The following is a 20467-nucleotide window of genomic DNA, read 5'->3' on the forward strand; positions in this document are numbered from 1 at the left end:
TGTGCATGTGGGACTGCCCTATTCAAAATTTAATAATAATAATAATATCGCGGACCGGTAAATAACGGCGGCCCGGACCCAGTCACACGAGTGGCGATATGCCTATAGTGGCTATACTAGTATAGCTATGATTTTTTAGGAATGCCGAATCATATCAGGCGAATCATGGGTTTGCTCCAAGAGTACATAACCCCCCCCCCCCCCCCCCGGGGGTTATGTACTCTTGGTTTGCTCCCAGTCCCAGTCCCACATGCACACTGCACTGACTGCACTGGACTTTGCATTTGATTAGTTTCTTCACTTTTAGTCTTACTCTAGCCTTGCCCTTGGTTTTTATATTCTGCTTTGTGCAGTTTTCATCAGGGAGTAGTACTAATTATACCGGTATTGTACTACTCCCGGCCTGGTTTTCATCGATCATGAGAATAAAAAAAGATTGTGCACATGTGGCTGATTTTGGCAGCTTGTGACGTCATGCCAGAAATCCGCGGGAAAGATGAAGTGGCCTTTGCAGACCGACGCGACGACGGAGGTGTTGGCAGCTTTGCATGCTTGTTTCGATTTCTTGAAGATCGCCTGATTTTGATTTTGTGGAAAGCTCATCAGTTCTGCAAGCCCAACGCAACATCGTTCACTCATTCAGTAGAAAGAGAAATATCACATCACCTGCCCAGTGATCTTGCTCATTTTATTCTCCGTTCTCTCTCTGCTGAAGACAATGTGGGGAGGCGGTGCAGGTAGGTCTAATGAACAAACTGAACGCTGAGACGAATTATGAATCGCAGAATTCAGCATTTTGGCGAACTCAAACCTCCCTTGCTTTCGTTCTCCTTTACCAACAGGTGATGCTTCGTTTGGAGGTGGTGCAGGCGGTGGTTTCGGTGGAGCAGGTGGCTTCGGATCGCCCATGGATGGAAGCCAAGAGAAGCGAGTAAGCAGTGTACAGTACTTCATAGATTTTTGTACTGCATATTTATATTATTTTTGGCTGAGGAGGGTGACTCCTTCTCTCCCTCTCTTGGGATATGTCTCTATCGAACCTAGTGGATGGGGGCTTCTTCAGACAGGAAGGAAGCCAATTTAGTTTAGCGACGTTCAATGTACGTGGTCTATCGTCGAAAGTCAAACGTGAAGCGCTCTGTCGTGATTTGGCCAAGTACAAAATTGATGTTTGTGCCGTGCAGGAAACTAAAATTTGCGAAACGAGGCAAGAGTATTGTGGTGGCTATGTTCTTTACACGCTGTCGCCAACCTGTCGTCATTATGGTCTGGCATTTGCAGTAAGAAGCAGCTTGGAGCCGAGAGTCGAGAGAGTTTGGAGCGTTTCTGACCGAGTCGCTGGAATTTCGTTACAATTGGGAAAAAAATCGACATTGAGTATCCTGAATGTGTATGCCCCGACGTCAGCTCGCTGCAGAGACAACAACTTTGAATTGGATGAATTCTACGGTACCTTGACCAGAGCTATACATGACGTGGACTCGAGTTCCCTCTTCTTTGTTATTGGAGACTTCAACGCGAAAGCTGGAACGAAGCAGCAGGACGAATCATGTATTGGCAGCCATGGGCGTGGAATCAGAAACGTCAGCGGAGAGACGCTAGTGCAGTTCTGTGAAATTAACAGATTATTCTTATCAAACACAGCGTTCTGCCACTCTGCAAGGCACAGGACCACATGGACAGGACAGCGACTTGACAGAGCCAGTGGCAAGATTGTCAACATTTACAACCAAATTGATTATATTCTGTGCCGTCAATCGCAAAAGAGACTATTCACCAACGCCAGAAGTTACAATGGAACGGAAGTCACATCAGATCATAGGATTGTGGTGGCTCGCACGCTTTTACCTCGAGTATTCGGCATATGGGGTCGGGCGGCGCGGAGCAGCCAGAAGAAGGTGGATCGCCTGGCAGTGCATCGTTTACCCGGGAATCCACAACTGCAGAATCAGCTAACATTTGCCATCTCAGACAGAATTCAGAGGGTGTCAGAAGATCAGCCCAACACCGGATGGGATGCAATAGCTGCAGAGATCTTCCACGCGGGCAAAGAGATTGTGGGTGTGACAGCCAAGACCAGTCATCGTCACCATGACCCAGAGATCGAGAGACTTTCCTGCATGCAGAGAGATGTTCGACTCCGTATTCAGGGCAGTGATGACCCAATCAAGCGAGAAATGTTGAGGACTGACCGGAATCGAATCCTGCATGATATCAGGAACAGATCCATCACAAACAGAGAAAATGAACTAATATCGCGAGCAGAGGAGATAGAGAGGCTCAAGGATGGAGCCCAGATGTTCCAAGCTGTACACTTGCTCCGGCGAAAGCCATCGCAGAAAGTCGTCGTTAAGGACAGCCAGGGCAAGATCATATGTAATGATAAGCAAGCAAGCTTGGAGATTAAGAATCATTTCTCATCGCAGCTCAGTGACTCTGCAATTCAGCAATTTGGATCCTTCACTGGGGAACCTCGACCGCTGCAGCATCCCGTTTCAACGGAGGAAGTGAAAACAGCACTAGCAAGACTCAACAACGGTAGAGCTGCAGGACCCGACAACATCCCGGGTGAGCTGTTGAAGTACTCAGCCGATGCCACTGCTCCCGTCATAAGCCGATGCATCAACAGCCTATTTCAGCAACACCGGGTTGAGCCATTCATCGGTCATGGCACACTAATACCTCTCCAGAAGCCCGGAAAGCCGGTGGGTGCTTTAACCAGTCTGCGACCGATCATCCTCCTGACAACTCTACGCAAAGTCATGTCGCTGGTAGTCCTCAAGCGCATCTCGCCAGCCGTAAACGATTTCCTATCACTGAACCAAAGTGGTTTTCGTGCAGGAAGGTCAACAGCTGATGTGGTCTGGTGCCATCGGTGGTTAGCAGCTACGACCCAGCGGTACCACTGGTCATTCAGCATACTGGGCATCGACATGTCACGTGCCTTTGACACGATCAGGCGAGGACAGTTGATGGACGTGGTTCAGCGATTCTTGGAAGAAGACGAGGTACGCTTGATCCGTTACCTGATCTCAGATACGAATTTGGCAGTCAGACTGGGCACGGAAACATCAAGCTCTTTCTCCACTAACATTGGTACCCCGCAAGGCGACTCCTTGTCGCCAATTCTATTCGTGATCTACCTGGAAGCTGCCCTGCAGGATGTGCGACAGCGAATGGCTGCACCTGTGGCCCGGCATCTTCCGTACGATGTGGAGTACGCCGATGATGTGGACTTCATCAGTATCTCTAGTGATTGGCTTCGGATGTTAGAGCCACAGGTTGCCACCATCTTGGGTACATGGTCCCTTACCGTCAACCAGACCAAGACAGAATTCACAGCCATCCAGCGAGAGGCCGATCGTGCTGATGAGCCATGGCGTATGGTCAAGAAACTCGGCTCTCTCCTTGGTGATGCAGAGGATGTCACCCGCAGAAAGCAGCTTGCGGCGATAGCGTTTAAGTCCCTCTGCCAGTTATGGAAGAGAAGAGACCAAGTGAGTCTGGAGGTGCGCGTCCGGCTGTATAACTGCTTCGTGTTACCTGTCTTGCTTTACAACTGCTCCTCATGGGGCATCACTCGACAGACAATTGAAGCGCTGGAATCGTATCATCGGCGGCAACTTCGGCATATCTTGGGTATCAGGTGGCCCAACCGACTGTCGAACGATTTGGTTTACGAGCGCTGCAGTGCTGCTCCACTTGGCAACATTCTGGTGAATGCAAGATGGCGGTTGTTCGGCCACATCCTGCGATCAGATGAGCACACACCGGCTAGGGAGGCCATGAGTGGATTCTTTGGCTGCTCCGTGCCGGGATACCGTGGGCGGCCGCGGATCACGCTACCGGTCCTGCTGAATCAAGACGCGGAGCGAGTCGGCTGCCGTCTGAGGACTCCAAGGGACTTGCAGCTGATGGCTCAGCGAGCACTGGATCGCCGTGAATGGACATATCTGTGCAACGCAGTTACAGATGCGTACAAGGCAGAGTACTGGTGAAGGAAGCTGGCACTGCAATGGTTTGAGCTACATTCTTTGTTGTTGGTACTCTGATTATCCGTATTATCCGTATTCACATGGCCTTGCCATTCATTCAGTATATTAATGTCATCAATAATGATATTCTTGTTTGTATTAGTTTATGTGACACCATTTTCTATTTTTCTTTGCCTGCCTGCCTGCTGGCGGCCTTTTTTCGCATGGTTCGGTGCAAGCGAATTTGGGCGAGCCCATTGACGCGGGAGCACAAATAATAATAATAATAATAATTTATATTAGGGAGTTCAGGCAAAAAAATCAAATTCAGAATTCCCAGGAAAATTCTGTTGGAAATCGAATAAGCACGTCTTTCAAGAGCACACAGAAAATTTCATGTGAAAATCTCAAAGCAAACCTGAGATACAGTCATTTCAATTGTGGTGCCAATCATCATAGAATTGTGTTGAATTGTATGTAAACGTGTATAGCACGCATGGCACAAACTGACAAACGGACCCAGGGGAAGTTGACCAGGGGACATAGTGACAAAAACAAAAAGTTCGCTGAAAAGAGCCCAAATGACAGGCCTATATGATAAGCAATAATGTACAAACATTTCTATGTACAACAACTACCTGACGGCACGTCGCCGTGTATTGTTTCCATGGCAACCCCTAGCAACATTGCAGAAACGCAACGAAACATATCAATGATGACAATATGGAGTGAAAACGTTGCACAAGCGTGGTAAAACAAAAATGGAATGTAGGTTAACAGTGTTAACGGGAAATTCTAGCATTGTTACCATAGCAACGGAACAGGAAAAAAGTGAAGAGAACAGTTGGAAGAGGGGAAGACACAAAAAAGACAATAAAAACAGTCAACACAATAACCACAAACTTGTCTTGACCATGTCTTTGACCATGTCTTTGGACAATAAAATTATTCATTTTCAACGCGGAGCCGTTTTGCTGTTGGCTCCAGCTCGCAATCTACATTGTCAGCCGAGGTGGTGGTGTTGGCGGCTGGCTCTGACGAAGCTGCTCGCTGACTGTCCACATCAGCCGGACTGGTGGTGTAAGTGGTTGGCTCCAGGGGAGTTGCGTGCTGACTGCCTGCAACATGAGCCGAGCTGCTGGTGTGGCCGGTTGGGTCAAGCGGAGTTGCTTCCTGACCGGGTGCAGCAGCACCTGAGCTGGCAGTGTTCGATACATTCAGTAGCTCGCAGAGATGGCTGATCAGTGTTTGAACAGGATGTTGTTTTCCACCCTTAGACATGGCAAAGAGATCTCCTGATGCCTTCTGATTCAGGACAACTTTCCGGAACTGCAGCTGCGCTTTCAAAGCCGCCTTCTTTGCTGCAATGGTGCTCAGGAGTGCAACCTTTTCGTCAACTTCTTGTCTGGATGTCCACAGACCATAGCGCTCAACATCTTTCGTCAAAGCTTCTTTCCTCTTCAGCTCCTTCTCCCTCTTCTCTGCAATCTCCTTTGCTTTGTCACGAAGTCGCTGAACGCAGTACTCATGGATTTCCTTCTGGCGCTTCCTGAAGGCTTCCTGCATAGCTGGAGCTGTCTGCCGTGCCATTTGGAGGATTTCGGCTTGTTCCTGGGCAGGTTTACTGGTCAGCCATTCTGCGGTTTTGTTATTAGAAAACATAATCATCCCCTCCAGCGCGATAGTTCTTGAATTGGGCTTTTCTCGGATAAGTCGATCCAGTTGCGCGAAATCACGTTCAGAAACGACATTGGTGTTGCTGACAGAGGCAGTTTGCACTCTGGTTGCCTCGTCAGGTTTATGGAACGCACCGCCTGGCAGATGATCGGAGAGTAGGTTAGATGTATACCGAGCATACACGGTGCATAACATCTGCAAAATCTCAACAGTGGTAGTGTCACTCGGACTGGGCTGCAGCAGGTAAGTGAGCACGGGGTCGGTGAGGGAAACTGAAGCATCTGTGAACGGCCGAGCGGTGCCGTCGAGGAGGTCCGCAGAATCATTCGTCCAGTACTCAAATTTCTTCTGGAGCTGACTGTAGACGTTGGACATGTCAGAGATGGAGATTGATTTGCTTTCCAAAGCCTTCCACAATGGCATTATGACGAGCTTGGAGAGAATTCCAAGGGCTCTTGCACCAGATAACAATTCTGGGATTGCAAGGTCAGCCTTGACAGCACGGAGGAGTTGGTTGGGGTCCGCCTGAACATCCTGCAGGAACGTTGTCATGAGCTCGTGAAGGTAATACACTCCAGCACCATTGAAGTAGCAAACATAGCTGCGGTTGCCTCTCTGCTCTGCCAAAGGCACCACTCCCCCCATGTCAGTCACATAACTACGAAAGGCATGCATGCACCCAGCCTGCTCATTCCCATGTTTCTGAAACGCATTTGCAGCATTGCGAAGTAATCTGAAGACCCGAGACCCGTCTGTATCATACACACCATGCAAAGTATGTGCACCAAATGGCTGATCACCAAAATGCATGTCCTCCCATTTCCTCATTGCAATCTGTGATTGGTCGGCCAAGCCAACAATGAAATGCATTCCACAAAAGAAATTATTCATGTTGGAAAATGAACTTTGCTGCTCATTGCTCAATGTCTCCCAGCTAGCAACAACATCAGGCAAAATCTTCTCTCGATAGTCATGTAACAACTCATTGAACTTTCTTTGTACAACACACCGGTCACTCATCGTGTTCTTGATGTTCGCTACAATCTTATTGCCAGTTTCACAAGACTCGCCAACACCCTTGCACGAATCCTGAAGGTCGGACAAAACCTCCTTGAACTTATCAAGGATGTGCTCTGACGTGCCATTTTTCATATCTACCATACCCACACTAAAAACTTGATTTTCAGTGGCAATTTGGTAGGTACCATACTTCTGACCAAACTTACTCGTGCCATCAGTGTGCAAGGTTGTATTTTCTGCCTGAGAAAGTACTTCAGCTGCATGCTGTGAACTAACTGATTTTAGCTGCACCAGCATCCCAGACAAAGTTCCTACACTAGGGAGTCTGTCTACTTTCTTGCTGACTAGGTTATGAAGTACACAATCAATGACCGATTTCACATTCCATATGCCTACATTCAATGCCAACAACTCCATACAACACTTGACTACTTCTGGGAGGTACGCATTGCCAGAAAATGTTGTAATCATGGAGCCACTACATTCTTCATGCAGCTGTGAACCTAAGTCATCAACCTCCAACTCCAACTGCTTAATTCTGCCGTCAGCTCTGGACAACAACAAAGACTTCTCCTGCAGTTCACGCTCTAGTTCCCTTCTGGAAGTATCTAAATCACCCGCACGCTTCTGCCAATAATACACTTTATGCTGCGTGTTAACTAGCTTCCTCTTCAGCTCATCTACCATAGGCATGTCATCCTCACTGCCCTGTTCATCCTGTTCATCATACTCATCTTCAACCATATCAGCCTCTACTGAACTAGCTACCTTAGCCTCCAGTGATCTGATTGTCTCATCTCGACGTCCCAATTTCTTTTTAACATTTCGTAGCTTCCCTTGCCCAACCTTCATTTTCTCCTTTAAAGATCCCACTAATTCCTCCTGTGCCTTAGCTTCTCTCTGCACCTGGAAAACCTCTGCTGCCAAAGGCTCAGTTGTTGTACCAACTTCAGTGCTGGAGGTGCTTTCCCTATCACGCTCACCTGACTCCGACTGGCCGGATGATGGAGAGGGTAGTATAAAGGGCTCAGCCAGTAGGACAGCAATCTGATCGCTGGCTTTGTCCTTCAGCAGCCTTGCTCGACGTTGCTGCAGAGAACGGACTCTAGAGGCAAACGTGCCAACAGCAATATCTTTGGTACTGGAACCTATCAGAGAACCAGTCCATTTCAACATATCGTTGAACGAAAACTTCGAGGCATTTTTGAATGTAAGTAGCTCCAGAACGACATCGTTGGTGACAGGAAAATCACTCGTCTTCAAACAGGTAAGAGCTTCGTCTGATTTCAACGCATTTCTCAGTTTGCTTGAATAAATACCAAGCCTCCGACATGCAGGTCCAGGGCTATTCTCCTCCTCATCGGCCATGAAGAATTCAAATATTCAAATTCTCGCTGTAGAGAAATACAGAGCAGACAAATATTCCTTACCGCCTGGAACCGCTGCAAACTAGATGAAGAAAGACGATCGTTCTTACCTAATTTTGGGACGAGGAACACGATGGAAGAATCACCGTCCGTCAACGCTCAAAGGAACAACATCAAAATCGCGTTCAAAGTTTTACGGCAAGACGTGGGAAGTCCCATCTCACGACTGTGACCTCGAGTGAGACACCAAACGAAAGCTAAAAATCTCCTCTGTCAAATGGCTGTCATCTCCTTCTTCAACAAACTACAAGTCTAAAAAAAAATCAATATTTCCACGTGGCACATTTTTGTGCCATGCTCACGTCATAAATGCATGCATGACGCGTGACGAAGATTTTTCACCGTGCTGTCACGTGACTGAACTCCCTATTTATATTGTAAATAATAACTTATAATGACGGCTATACGTCATGTACTAGTACATATCGATGTGCGCATATCTGTGTACGGACGATAATCGTAGATCTACGCTCTGCAATGTAAAAACTGAGTCATGAACGAAGTCATGAAATCAGTTTATCAATGTAAATCAGTTTATCAATCAGTTTATCAATGTTAATTATGCCAGTTTAATAACTACATGCACACTGTATTATGTTCATCGTTTCAATGACATTCTCCCATGCATGGTGCATAACTTCTACAATTTAACAGGAAGAGCAGTACTGGCAGTACAGAGTAGTGTTCCCCGCATGACATGGTCGGGCATATAACCATGCCAAACACTTCGCATCTACTGAACAAACAACGAATGTTTTCCACGACCAACCCTGCCACACTAGGTATTATAGTGTTGACGGTCTAGTTAAAAGTGTACTGCCTTTCCTACAGTGCGGTCTCCCCAACTTCTGTATCCAAGCAAGTGGTAGCAGCCAGTGTATTCTGGGCGCTCTCTTCCAACTAGCCTGGTCAAGTTGTCTATGCTTCACATTAACCTTGCATGCTGTCGTTAGATGAATAACATGCGTACCATGAATACCGCACGTATCATTAAGTTTAAAAGCCGGGCTTATTTCTGCAGAAGCCGATGTCAGTGCTAGGCTTCTATTCAAGGCAGGCTTGTCTTCAAACCAGGTAGTTTCTATGTATGTCAACACTAACGGCAGGCTTACCAGTATGTGCCACCAGTGCATCTTGAAAATCAGGCTTGTATACGGGCTTCTATAGGAGACATTCTTGCTACGATGTGTTACTCACGCAGCATGTCAGCATGTAGTCCTTGATTGGGAAGAGGAGGGAGCAGCACATTCACACAATGGGGTTGTGCTGAATACATTATGATCTTGTACGTGGGCACATAATGCTATTTCTTTTAACATTCCAATGTATTTTGTGTTTGTTTTTTTTGTTCAGAAATCCTTCAATAAAGGCCAATCGTTGATGCCGGTGACTGCTGCACAGCTGTACGCAGCACGACACGATGAGGACGGCAGCTTTTACGTAAACGAAAGAGAGCTCAACTATGTAAGATACACCTGGGCGTTGACATGGCCATTGTACACGGCACGCAGTGTTAATGTTGCAGAAGATGTTGCAGTGTAGGATTTGTCCTTTGGTTAGCATCGCCTTCACCTATCTGCTATGTGCGTAGATGTGTACATTGCATGTGCATGATTGTGAACCCTAGGTTCCCTACAATATTCACACGATGTTGTACTGCTCTGGGGTACGTACCATTGTACCATTGTCTGCTTCTGTCAAAGTAGCGTGCTGTCTATACTGGTTACCCCAGCAAGTGTAGGGTGTGCATAGATTACTGTCTTGGCCGTCCTATTCCGATGTACTCCGTGTGATGTAGCCCAGGTGTGTACATGGCTTGGCCAGTTGTGTCGATTAGACAGTTATCTGGCGCTTGTCCTTATCTGTTTCATTCAGAATCAGATCCGCTATCGTTGCTATAAAGAGAAAAAGCTGTAGGTACACATCCAGTGCATTTGTAGATTTGCGTGCTTCTCTTGCAACGGGCGTAAACATGGTACATGATGTGTGTATGTACGTGTGTGCGTGCGTGTGAAGGTCACGTTCATTGGAGTGGTGCGCACCGTGGAGGAGACGTCAACGACGCTCTCGTACTCCGTGGACGACATGACTGGCGAGCCGATGCAGGTGCGCAAATACATCCAAGACAACGAGGTATGGTCCACGCTATGCACCACTAAGTATGTTTGCCATCCATAAACAACTCATATCCGGCTTTTACGGGCAGTAGCCCCCTGATTAGCCAGGGCGCAGTACTGTATTGTGGATGGCGGTGCAAGTTATCACTATAATTGTATTGTTATGTCTTGTGAACAAGAGCGTTTGCTTATACCCGCTCATACACGCGCCCTCGCATGGAAGAGCATGCGTGGACTTCTGAAATACATCTCGCACTCTTGGTTGCGCAGTTCGATCGCATCAAATGCCTTGAACATCTGCTCTGAGCCCATGTGTTTGTGTTCATTTGATCAAGAGGGAAATATAAATATTACAGTAATCTTCGATCATGTCTTGTCTCAGGCATAGCAGCACACATACAGAATGACAAAAGGTGCAGAGAGGAAGGAACCTGATGGTGGTGATGTTGAATTCCATGGCCTGTGGATGAGCTGGGCCCTGTTATCTATTATCAGGAGGGCTTACCCGGACTCAGTGCCAGCCTGTTGTCACACATCTTCAGCCATTGCCGAAACAAATCTGCCGTCATCCAAGCAAATGCATTAGCCCTTTGTGATTGCGGAAATGATATCAAACTTCCGAGACAGAGAAGTTTGGTTTTTTAAAGAATTTTGTGTCCGATTCGCTCCCAATTATGTGTCTGAAGTCTATTTCTCCCGAAAGTAAGCCGTAAGAAGAATAGGATTTCGGCCAGGTTTTCCCCACCCTGTTGGACTCCATTTGCAACATTACATTGTGCGGTTCGAATCCCCAGTTGAGGTAACTTTTTTGATTTTACCCTTTTAATATCCGACCGACAAAGTGGACAAATTCTCAGTCCCCGCGAGACGCCGCCACCCATTTTGATGATAACTTTAGTTTCCCTTGGGTGAAATTGGGCAATCTTGGGCTTTTGGACAGCTTGTGCCATAAGGAGTTCTCTAGAAATAGTTTTTCTAGCCTTTACTTGTAAGAGGAACGAAAATCCATCTGCAACTCTTTTTTTAAAGAAAAGTACGGCTCATCGACTTGTCTTTTAAATTTGTACTTTCCTGCTAACTTATTTTGAATGTACCATCAGTAAGTCTCCAGGCAAAGTTTTAGGAGGGCAACATAGCCATTGCCAAAGTTTTGATGTGCTGGCGAAAACCGATGTGCACGGACCTTGTATTGCGCATTGCCAAATATGGAAGGTATGAGTAATGCATATGAGTACACTGGGATCAGGAATGCCCTGTTCAACACCCCAGACGACCATGCCCAGGTGGCTGTCTGGGGTGTTTATGGTACAAATTACGTCATTGCGCAATGGGCTTATACGAAACTTACTCTTTAACCGTGGTCAATCTGGTAATCAGCTTGTACATGTACTTCATGAAATGGCTTTGTTGTGTATGCGCATGAGTCTCACGTCTCCTCGCTCCTTTGTTTCTTTTCTCTTTGTCTGTAGACAAGACGTTCGGAATGCAGGTGAGGCCTTGGAGAAGTTCATGATAATGTTATGCTTGTGCGACTTGCCCATCTCCTGGGCTGGAGCATGAGGCGGAACATCCAATCGCTCTCTTTTTTCAGTGTGTATCCCAGTGGCCAGTCCAGGACTTGTTCTTCCTGAGAGAGAGAGAGAGAGAGAGAGAGAGAGAGAGAGAGAGAGAGAGAGAGAGAGAGAGAGAGAGAGGGAGAGAGAGAGACTCTCTAGTTGCCTCCAACTAGAAGTCCTGTTTTGTTGTTGGTGTTACCCTGGCCGTTGGCATCGTGCACCAAAGTCGTAGACACCACTGGTCTCTCGCCCCGGTGAGAGCTCTTTGATGGAGTCCGGTAGCCCACGGCAGCAGTTAAACATGGTACTTGAGAAGTGGGAAACATGGGGATATGTGTACTTCTAGCAGTATAACAATGTTGTACAGCGCTACTAGTGCACTCATGTAAGCCAAACATGCTCATTGCTGTGTTCGTTACCTTTGTCCTCCTCCTGCTGCTGCTGCTGCTGCTCCCTATTCACTTTGCTTTACACCGTGTTTGCTCTCTTTCCCTTGTTGCCAGGGAGGGCCTGTTTGTTCGCGTCGCCGGCCACCTGCGCTCCTACAACGAGACGAGTCGCAATGTCATCGCGTTTGTGATCCAGCCGGTGACCGAGTTCAATGACATTACCCTGCACATGCTTGAAGTTGTGCACGCGCATCTCTATCTGAAGAAGGGCGGTAGCGCAGCTCCTGCTGTCAAGACAGAAGGAGCTATGGTAAGCGATGGAAAGTGCCATGGTCTCCTCTTTTTTCTTTTTCTTTTTCATTTCATGCGCCTTGTTAGTGTACCCAGTGCTTTTCCATTTGCTGGAGTAGAATATAGGCTGTTGGTATTTGTGTAACCCAGTGTGGCGCATGTTATAATTATGTGCTATTCAGTTTGAGTGTTTTTTTATGATTGCCTCTGTGGTCACCAGAGCATTAGTAGACACTATATTGCTCGGCCAATTGCACAAGGTCCAGTACTGCCTCGCTATCCAATAATCTTGCTCTACTTGCTTGGGCAGTTTAGGGTTGATATTAGAATAAGGTCCAGCAGTTCTCAAACGATCTCGGAACGAGTCGCTGGCTGGGTATCGCACCCGGGGCCAGGCCCAGATGACTGGAGATTCCGTTGTGCTTTGTTAATTCATCCCGGCTCACACTCGTTACGCGCTCATTGCAAGTTTCTGAACCTCTCTTGCAACGTTTAAAACACGCGTACATTCCAAGTTTCTGATGCCATCGCTTTACACAACGGCCAAGCCTTTTTTGCACTTGGAAATCGTCGGTCTTCAAGTCACTGCTTTGATGTGCAGAGGATTAATTGTTTTGTTTTGTGCTGTAATTCAACAGGGTTCCACCGGAATGGGCGCCGGCAGTGGCGGTGGTGCAGCTACAGGCGGTATGGCTATGGGTTCCAACGCCATGGGCTTCGACAAGGACCAACACCAGGTATGTCTGATCGATAGCAGTAGCTGTTGTCATCCGCTCTGTGTACCTACACTATGGATCTTTCTTTTTCGGAAGAGTCCAGACAAACAGGAAGCATACACCTGCCTGTGTGTATCTATCTATCTACCTATCTAGAGTAAGATCTGGAGAGGGTGCTCAACATCAAAGATGGAACAATGACACACAAGTCATCAAGCGACGGATAGCTGAGAATTCGTTGTTACTTCGAATTTCGCGCGAAAGCACTCATCAGACAGCTTCAACTTATGAAGTTGTCTGATGAGTGCTTTCGGACGGAACTCGGAGTAACAACGAATTCTCGGCTATCCATCGCTTGATGATTTGCCTATCTCTGTCTCTCTATTGGTGAATAATTGGTGATTGGTGAATGACCATAAGTCTCTGAGTAACTACAGATTTAGCCTCATTCAATTGCTAACTGGTATCTCTCTATCTACCCAATCTGAGGACAGAACTGTTTCGTCTTTTGTGGACACATCAGCGCAGCACAGAGAAAATGAGGCCGAACCTGAAAGAAATGAAAAATACATTTTCCAAAGCCAGGTTTAAACCAGGCCCGAACGTACCTTGCCAGAGTGCTCAAACTGACAAGTCAGTGAGCTCTGCCAAACGCCAACAGCAAAAGCACTGCCCCACGTAAGAGTGCTCGATTATTACAAGAGCAGGAGCAAAATACTCAACTACTATCTTCTCCATCTTATCTATCTTGTCTCAGGTCTACAAGGCGATCATGGCATGTCGTGACACCCAGGGTCTCAACATCCGCATGCTCCTGGATCAGATGCGCAAACACAGCATTATGGAGCCGGCTGTCAGGTAGGTCAAGAGCGCTCGCTGGGCACTAGGAGGCTCACACCCTATGTGTACATGTAGAATGCAGGAGAAAAGTAAAGAATAGTGCTGTTTCACACCGGTCACGTGACCTGATACGGCGGCCATGTTGGATCCAGCCATCATTCCCTGGACCAACAGCTCACATTATGTTGGCCATACATGTACTCTATTTCCAGTGTCCGTATGCTATGTACAGCTTCTACACAATTGAAAGAGATGCTCCAAGGGAATAAAAGTGCTTAGGTTGGCAATGAAGTGTGCTGAAAATCGCCCCATCATCACGTCACTGAATGTTTGTGGTTGCTCAGAACCAGCGATTTTGCAACAGCAAACGTTCACGGATCACTGTGGCCACACATACACCCTCTGTTGAATTTCGATTTCACACTGGTTAATATGCAAGTTCAGTGATGATATTTGCATGTGTCGTTTGATGTCGCAGGATAATGTGATTGCCTGAGCGCTATTCCCAGTGTCAACTGATTGGTAATACATTTACAGTTGTGCTCGGTGAAATCCGACCACAGTGCATATTTGGAGCCCTCAACTTGTACGTACGGCCCCTGACACCCTGGAAGTGGTACGAATGCTGCTGGACGTACACATGTACAAGTATAGTGATGTAATCGGAACTGGTCCAGGGCAGGGTCAGCTTTGCACTTTGGGTCGGATTTTTTCGGGGAGCGCAACTGTATACGTGCACGGCCAAGTGCTTTGTCTCTATGGGATGCAATAAGCCTAGTTCACATTCGACGGGACGCGACGTAAGGATCGACGGGAAGCGACGGGACGGTCTGACGGCGTCCAATGTGAACACCAGGAATGGGAATGCAACCGTACTACCGTACAGATCGGGAAGCGACGGGAAGAGTTGGGTCGATCCAATTTTCCATACCGTAGACGGGGACGGAATAAAAAGAAGCGTACAAAACGGCTGCAATTCGAGTGTGAACAGGAGACGGCGTCGTGCGCCGACCACTCCCGATTCGTACTTGGAAATTTTTAGCATTTCGAACACTGCACTTCCCATGATAACTCACAGAATGGCTAGCACGACTTTAGTTGAATTTTAGCAACATAAGATCTCATGTCACTTATGGTATTTAGGGATAGTTCAGAAGCCTGACAGACGAACCATTCTATCATTTCCTGGGGCAATTATTTGAAAGCCACAACTTTCAGGGCTAATTTTTTGGTCTTCATGAAAAACTGGTATTATGAACTTGATTCCGCTTCTTTCAAGGAGAAATAATTGAAAAGAAGTCCCGAAAAACGAGAAATTAGGTCCGTCACCCCGTCACGGACCGTGCCTTATGACTCGCGCCGTTGGACGTTGAACGTCGCAACGACTGCTGCATGTCGTGTCGTACGAATTGTACAGGATTTTACAGCTCACCCCAGCCCTCCCGACAAGCCCTTACGTCCCGTACCGTCGGCGTTGCGTCGAATGTGAACTAGGCTTTAGCTGATCTTGTTTTACGCTGTGTCTGTCTTCTTGTATCGCTGCTGTTGTGTGTGTGTGTGTATGCAGGAAAGCTGTGGACTGGCTCAGTCAAGAAGGGCACATTTACTCGACGATTGATGACGAGCACTTCAAGTCTACGGACGACTTCTGAGCGGCGCGGCGGGGTGTTCTGACTGACGCGTCGGTGCTGCCCGTGTACATTGTAAACATGAAACTGTGCTGCTTAGCGCTCTTCAACATCTTGTTGCTGGTGTTTTGGAGATGTCCGAGACAGAGTGCATAGGCTTGAGTGAACCACTATCTACACATGACATGTTCAGTAAGTTGATGTTAACTGTCGGAGAATGACCAATGATATTTTCGCTTCTTTCGTTGGTCATCCAGTATGTCATATTCCATAACACACAACAGCATTCCAAAAAATGTGTAGCACTTTGTACTTTTTGGCCATCCATGAAAGCATCTTTTTATACGACTCTTTACCCTTCTTTTTATTCATAAAACTTTTCTTATGCTTTTTTTAAAACCTGTGCTGACCGTGTACATATGCTACAGTTAAAGAGTATGGTGCGTGATGATGCATATGCATTGCACACACCCAAATACACATGTCGGAAACCACATGTCATGATTCCAGTGCAGATTCCACCCAAGAGTGGTCGGCAAGCGAGCACAAGTTAGTTTTGACCGGGTTGGTTCCGGGTTGCTCTCATTCCATGCGTCATAGTAACATACTTCCGTACTAGTACTGTATTTCACCGATTGTAAGTCACACTCGCGCTCCATTGCTCGATTGTAATTCGTACGCCCTTTGCCGGCCTGGAGTAGTTTTGTAGAGTAAAAAAAGTGCAACTTTAATATATTCGGTAGCAAGGACTGTAGGAGGTGAACTCTGCACACGTGCCCATACTTGTGGTACTCTACTGGTGGTATTTGGTCAGTGCTGCCATGAGATGTACGGTATGTGCTGCATGCAGTAGCATTGTCCGGCTGCGTTACCATTATCCCTGCTGTGCTAGTTCCCGCCCAGTGTTGATCTGCATGAATATTAATTTTATAAATCTCCAAGTCTGAAAACGGTCTCTTTGCTGCGAATCGCTTTACATTTCACCAAACTTTCGGGCAACGGCCGTCATTAGCGTGAACATATGAATAACAAAGACGCAGTGCATGTAATGTGATGCGCACTAAAGAGACCGGGGTTTTTTTTAGGTTGGAGAAGTAGAGAGTTTTAATATGGATCAGCAGCAGAGCTACTGCAGCACACACACTTGTAACTGTTGTAAGTAAGATAGTTGTGCTGGAGTCTCGGACAGTTAGAAAAAAGTGCTGATCACGAGTTTACGTTTTACCAAAGGGTTGCGCCCAATGTTGAACACGGATTGTGCTACATCGTAACATGCACTGTAAAACCGAGAATTTTCGGTCATGTAATATTTTCGGTGTTTCCCAAAATTAATGGTTCGGTAGCGCGAAAATTTCCGTTGGCCAGTTTTCCAGATATAAAAATGCATTTTGCACACTCACTGTGTACTTGTGTGGCATGGCATCAAGAGTCCATAAACAGTTTATGCACTCTTGATGGCATGGTTGAACTTTTAATAGGTCACGTTTTATTTTAGGTAAAAGTTGCCTGTATCGGCCGAAGTCACCGAAAATAAATCTGCACCGAAATTTCCCGGGTTTTACAGTACTTACCGGTACTCTGCTTTTGACATCGCTGCTGGAACGAGGTTAGTGTGTGTGTGTGTGTGTGTGTGTGTGTGTGTCTGTTAGTTCGGTGAGTGGGTACACTTATGCCAGATAGTGTTGCGTCTGTTGCCAAATTCCCCCAATGGGGTGTTCGGCTGCTTGAAGGTGTGTAGTCAATGTTACTGTAGTCGCAAGCGTCCTCTCTGATTTAGCCACCCACACTTGTAGCAAGCATACCTTCACTGGGAGCAGGGGTAGCTGCAGTGGGATCCCGGGACGGATACGCTGATGCCGTCGATCCTTATTCTGCACCTTGTCCTCACCCATGTACTGAGGTGTGGTGAGCCCATAAGTGGGATCATTTTAGTCGCCCAGAGTTTGGGGAGGGCGTGTAGATAGCCAATAGAGTCATCTTTGCCAGATTCCTCTGAATCTCTCCCTTCTTCCGTGGAGACCCACATGACCAGTTTTGGTAGTGAGCAAGTACAAGTGTGTGTCAGGTGTGTGTGTGTGTGTGTGTCACAGTGTGTGTGTGTGTGTGTGTGTGTGTGTGTGTATGGTGTGTGTGTGTGTTCGCGTGTGTGTGTGTGTGTGTGTGTGCGTACCGTATTCAACCGACCTACCCCATGTCTGTCGGCCCCTCGAGTCGTATGAGGGGACATGTGACCGTCTTACGGCAATGTTCAGGACAGGTGTGTGACGGTGTGTGTAGTTCGGTTGGTGGGTACACTTATGCCTGATTGTGTTGGGTCTGTTACCAACGGGCTCGGCTGCTTGAAGGTGTAATGTTGTACTTGCCACCTTTGTTGGTTCCAGGGTTCATATACTTTCTATTTGAAGTATACATACCTGTTAACCCGGCATGGACTGCTTCTGGCTAGATTAACTCTTGTGTAATCGATGGTGCTAGTGATGTCTAAATCAGATCCAGCCTGATTTAGCCGCCCGCACCGTAGTAGCAAGTATTACCTTCACTGGGGGCAGGGATAACTGCAGTTGGATCCCAGGACGGATACCCTGATGCCATCAATCCTTTTTCCGCACCTTGTCCTCACCCACTTACTGAGGTGTGGTGAGCCCATAAGTGGGATCATTTTCAAGTCCACCCAGAGTTTTGGGGATTTCAGGGGGTGTCGGCCGTTGGGCGGTTCAATAACCAATTGAGTCATCTTTCCAAGATCCCTTTTGAGTCTCTCTCCCCTCTCCCGGGGAGACCCACGTGACCAGTTTTGGCAGTGAGCAACCAGTACAAGTACAAGTGTGTGTGTGTGTGTGTGTGTGTGTGTGTGTGTGTGTGTGTGTGTTCATCTGTAAGCTTCACCAAGACCAAAGTTATGGTAGTGAATGCCCCGTCGCCACCATCCGGCCTTTTAGAGTTGCCTGAGGGTAGTATTGAGCTGGTGCCTGATTTTACGTATCTCGGCAGTTGTATTTCTTCGGATGGCCAGATGACTGCTGAGATCTCGGCTCGCTTGGCGAAAGCTTCCCGAGCATTTGGCACATTGCGCTCATCTGTCTTTTCCAGTCGTGATCTCTCCGTCAAGACGAAGGTGCACGTATATTCGGCCGTTGTCTTGTCGACCGGCTGCTGTATGGTTGTGAGACCTGGGCAATTAAGGCCGTGGATGTTCGTCGGCTTGCAGCCTTTCATCACCGATGTGTTTGTTTCCTGCTGGATATTCGCAGAGTAACCCAATGGCAGGAGCACATCTCCAACAACACTCTCCTTGAACGAGCCAAGGTACAGCCGATCGAGGAGACACTGAAAACGCGTTGACTTCGCTGGTTAGGCCATGTTGCTCGAATGGATGACTCCCGTATGCCAAAGTGTATCCTCTTCGGCGAACTGGACAAGACCCGGCCACGTCATGGGCCCCGGAAGCGGTGGCGGGACAATGTTGTGTCTGACATGAAGGACCGCCAGATAGCGGACTGGTACGACCTCGCCCAGGATCGCAGAGAATGGAGATCAGCATGCAGCACCATTCCTCCGACCGAGCCCGTCACCTTAGAGACTTCGTTTGCACTTGTGGAAAGCGCTATCGCCGTCGCCAGGACTTGACTCGCCACGCCCGATTCTGCTCGTGACTTGAACACTGTTGGTCCCTTCGGGACCTGCTATCATCTCCGGATGGGCATATTGTATTGTATTGTATTGTGTGTTCATGTGTGTGTTGTAGACGTACACATACATGTAGCTGTGGGAATATACCGTACTACATATTTACAATCATACATATGAGGATATACAAGGTACTACCCACAATGACAATCATAGTGTATTTACATCGTCCTGAAACATGGAAATGGCTGAAAAAACGTGGCTCTCAGGCTGTGTTTACATGAGAAATTTCAACCCGGGTCGAGTTCAGCCCGGGTTGAAAGTCTGTACGATAGACAAAAGAGGTGAGCGTTTACATGAAGACAGTTGACCCGGGTCAAATACTGATATGCCGCCAAAAGTCCACTTCTACAGTCCTGAATGGTCACGTGAATCCGTTCGCGCGAAATTATTTGCATCTGCAGTGCCGTTGCACATCTCCAGTCGCTACGTGGGAGGGAGGCGTATTCTGTGCTAATTGCCCACCTCCGCTAGCTGCAGGCTGTCTTTCGCCCTGCTGCGTTCGAGTGTCATGTGTCTGCGTGGGGCTCGCCGAGTTTGGCAGCCTCCAATGGATGTGTAGTATCCCTGCCTTGATAGTACTGAACTGTAGCTGACTACTACATCTACATCTATTTTTACCTCTAATCATGTCACATGTACACGTACACGCACGGCATGACTCTTGTCACTCCTTTGCTGACAAGCCTGCAAAGCTAATTATATCACTTCTCACCACTTGTGTTTCCCTTGCGCTTGCTGGATTGCATACTACATATCTTTGCTAGTTTAGATCATCACACCTGTATGTACATGTAGAATTAACACCCACATGTTGTACTGAACCTCCCTGACCCTGGCTGAGGTCATGCGGACAGTCATGACCCTTTCTAGATCCTGTTTGCATCCATTTGCCAATGCCCTCCCTGGCCTCTGTTCTCCTCCAAAGTTCCGTTTGCTTCTTTCATACATTTAGATACTGTTGCTATGCCTTCCCAAGTTCTGTTTGGACTGACACAACAGACTTCTGCCCTTTTTCATGACTCATGGCTCATGCAGACTCTATGATGATCTCCTTCCTTTTCGCCCTATAAAAGCTGCCATGCTTTACTCATTTCTTCAGAGCAGAGCAGAACATAACAGAACAGAACAGAGTCCCTCCTGGC

At 47.4% G+C, this 20467-nt stretch overlaps 1 protein-coding gene across 1 annotated transcript; it reads left to right on the forward strand.

Annotated features, from left to right (window-relative positions):
• Nucleotides 1–529: 529 nt before the first annotated feature.
• Nucleotides 530–16129, forward strand: LOC135804933 (replication protein A 32 kDa subunit-B-like). Its single transcript, XM_065318912.1, has 9 exons — nucleotides 530–737; nucleotides 843–931; nucleotides 9452–9562; nucleotides 10115–10231; nucleotides 11685–11704; nucleotides 12275–12470; nucleotides 13090–13188; nucleotides 13925–14025; nucleotides 15575–16129. Exons 1-9 carry the CDS (start codon nucleotides 719–721, stop codon nucleotides 15657–15659), a joined length of 837 nt encoding a protein of 278 aa, XP_065174984.1. The 5' UTR covers nucleotides 530–718; the 3' UTR covers nucleotides 15660–16129.
• The last annotated feature ends 4338 nt before the right edge of the window (nucleotides 16130–20467 follow it).

This window comes from Sycon ciliatum, chromosome 1, assembly GCF_964019385.1.
Source record: "Sycon ciliatum chromosome 1, ocSycCili1.1, whole genome shotgun sequence".
NCBI lineage: Eukaryota > Metazoa > Porifera > Calcarea > Leucosolenida > Sycettidae > Sycon > Sycon ciliatum.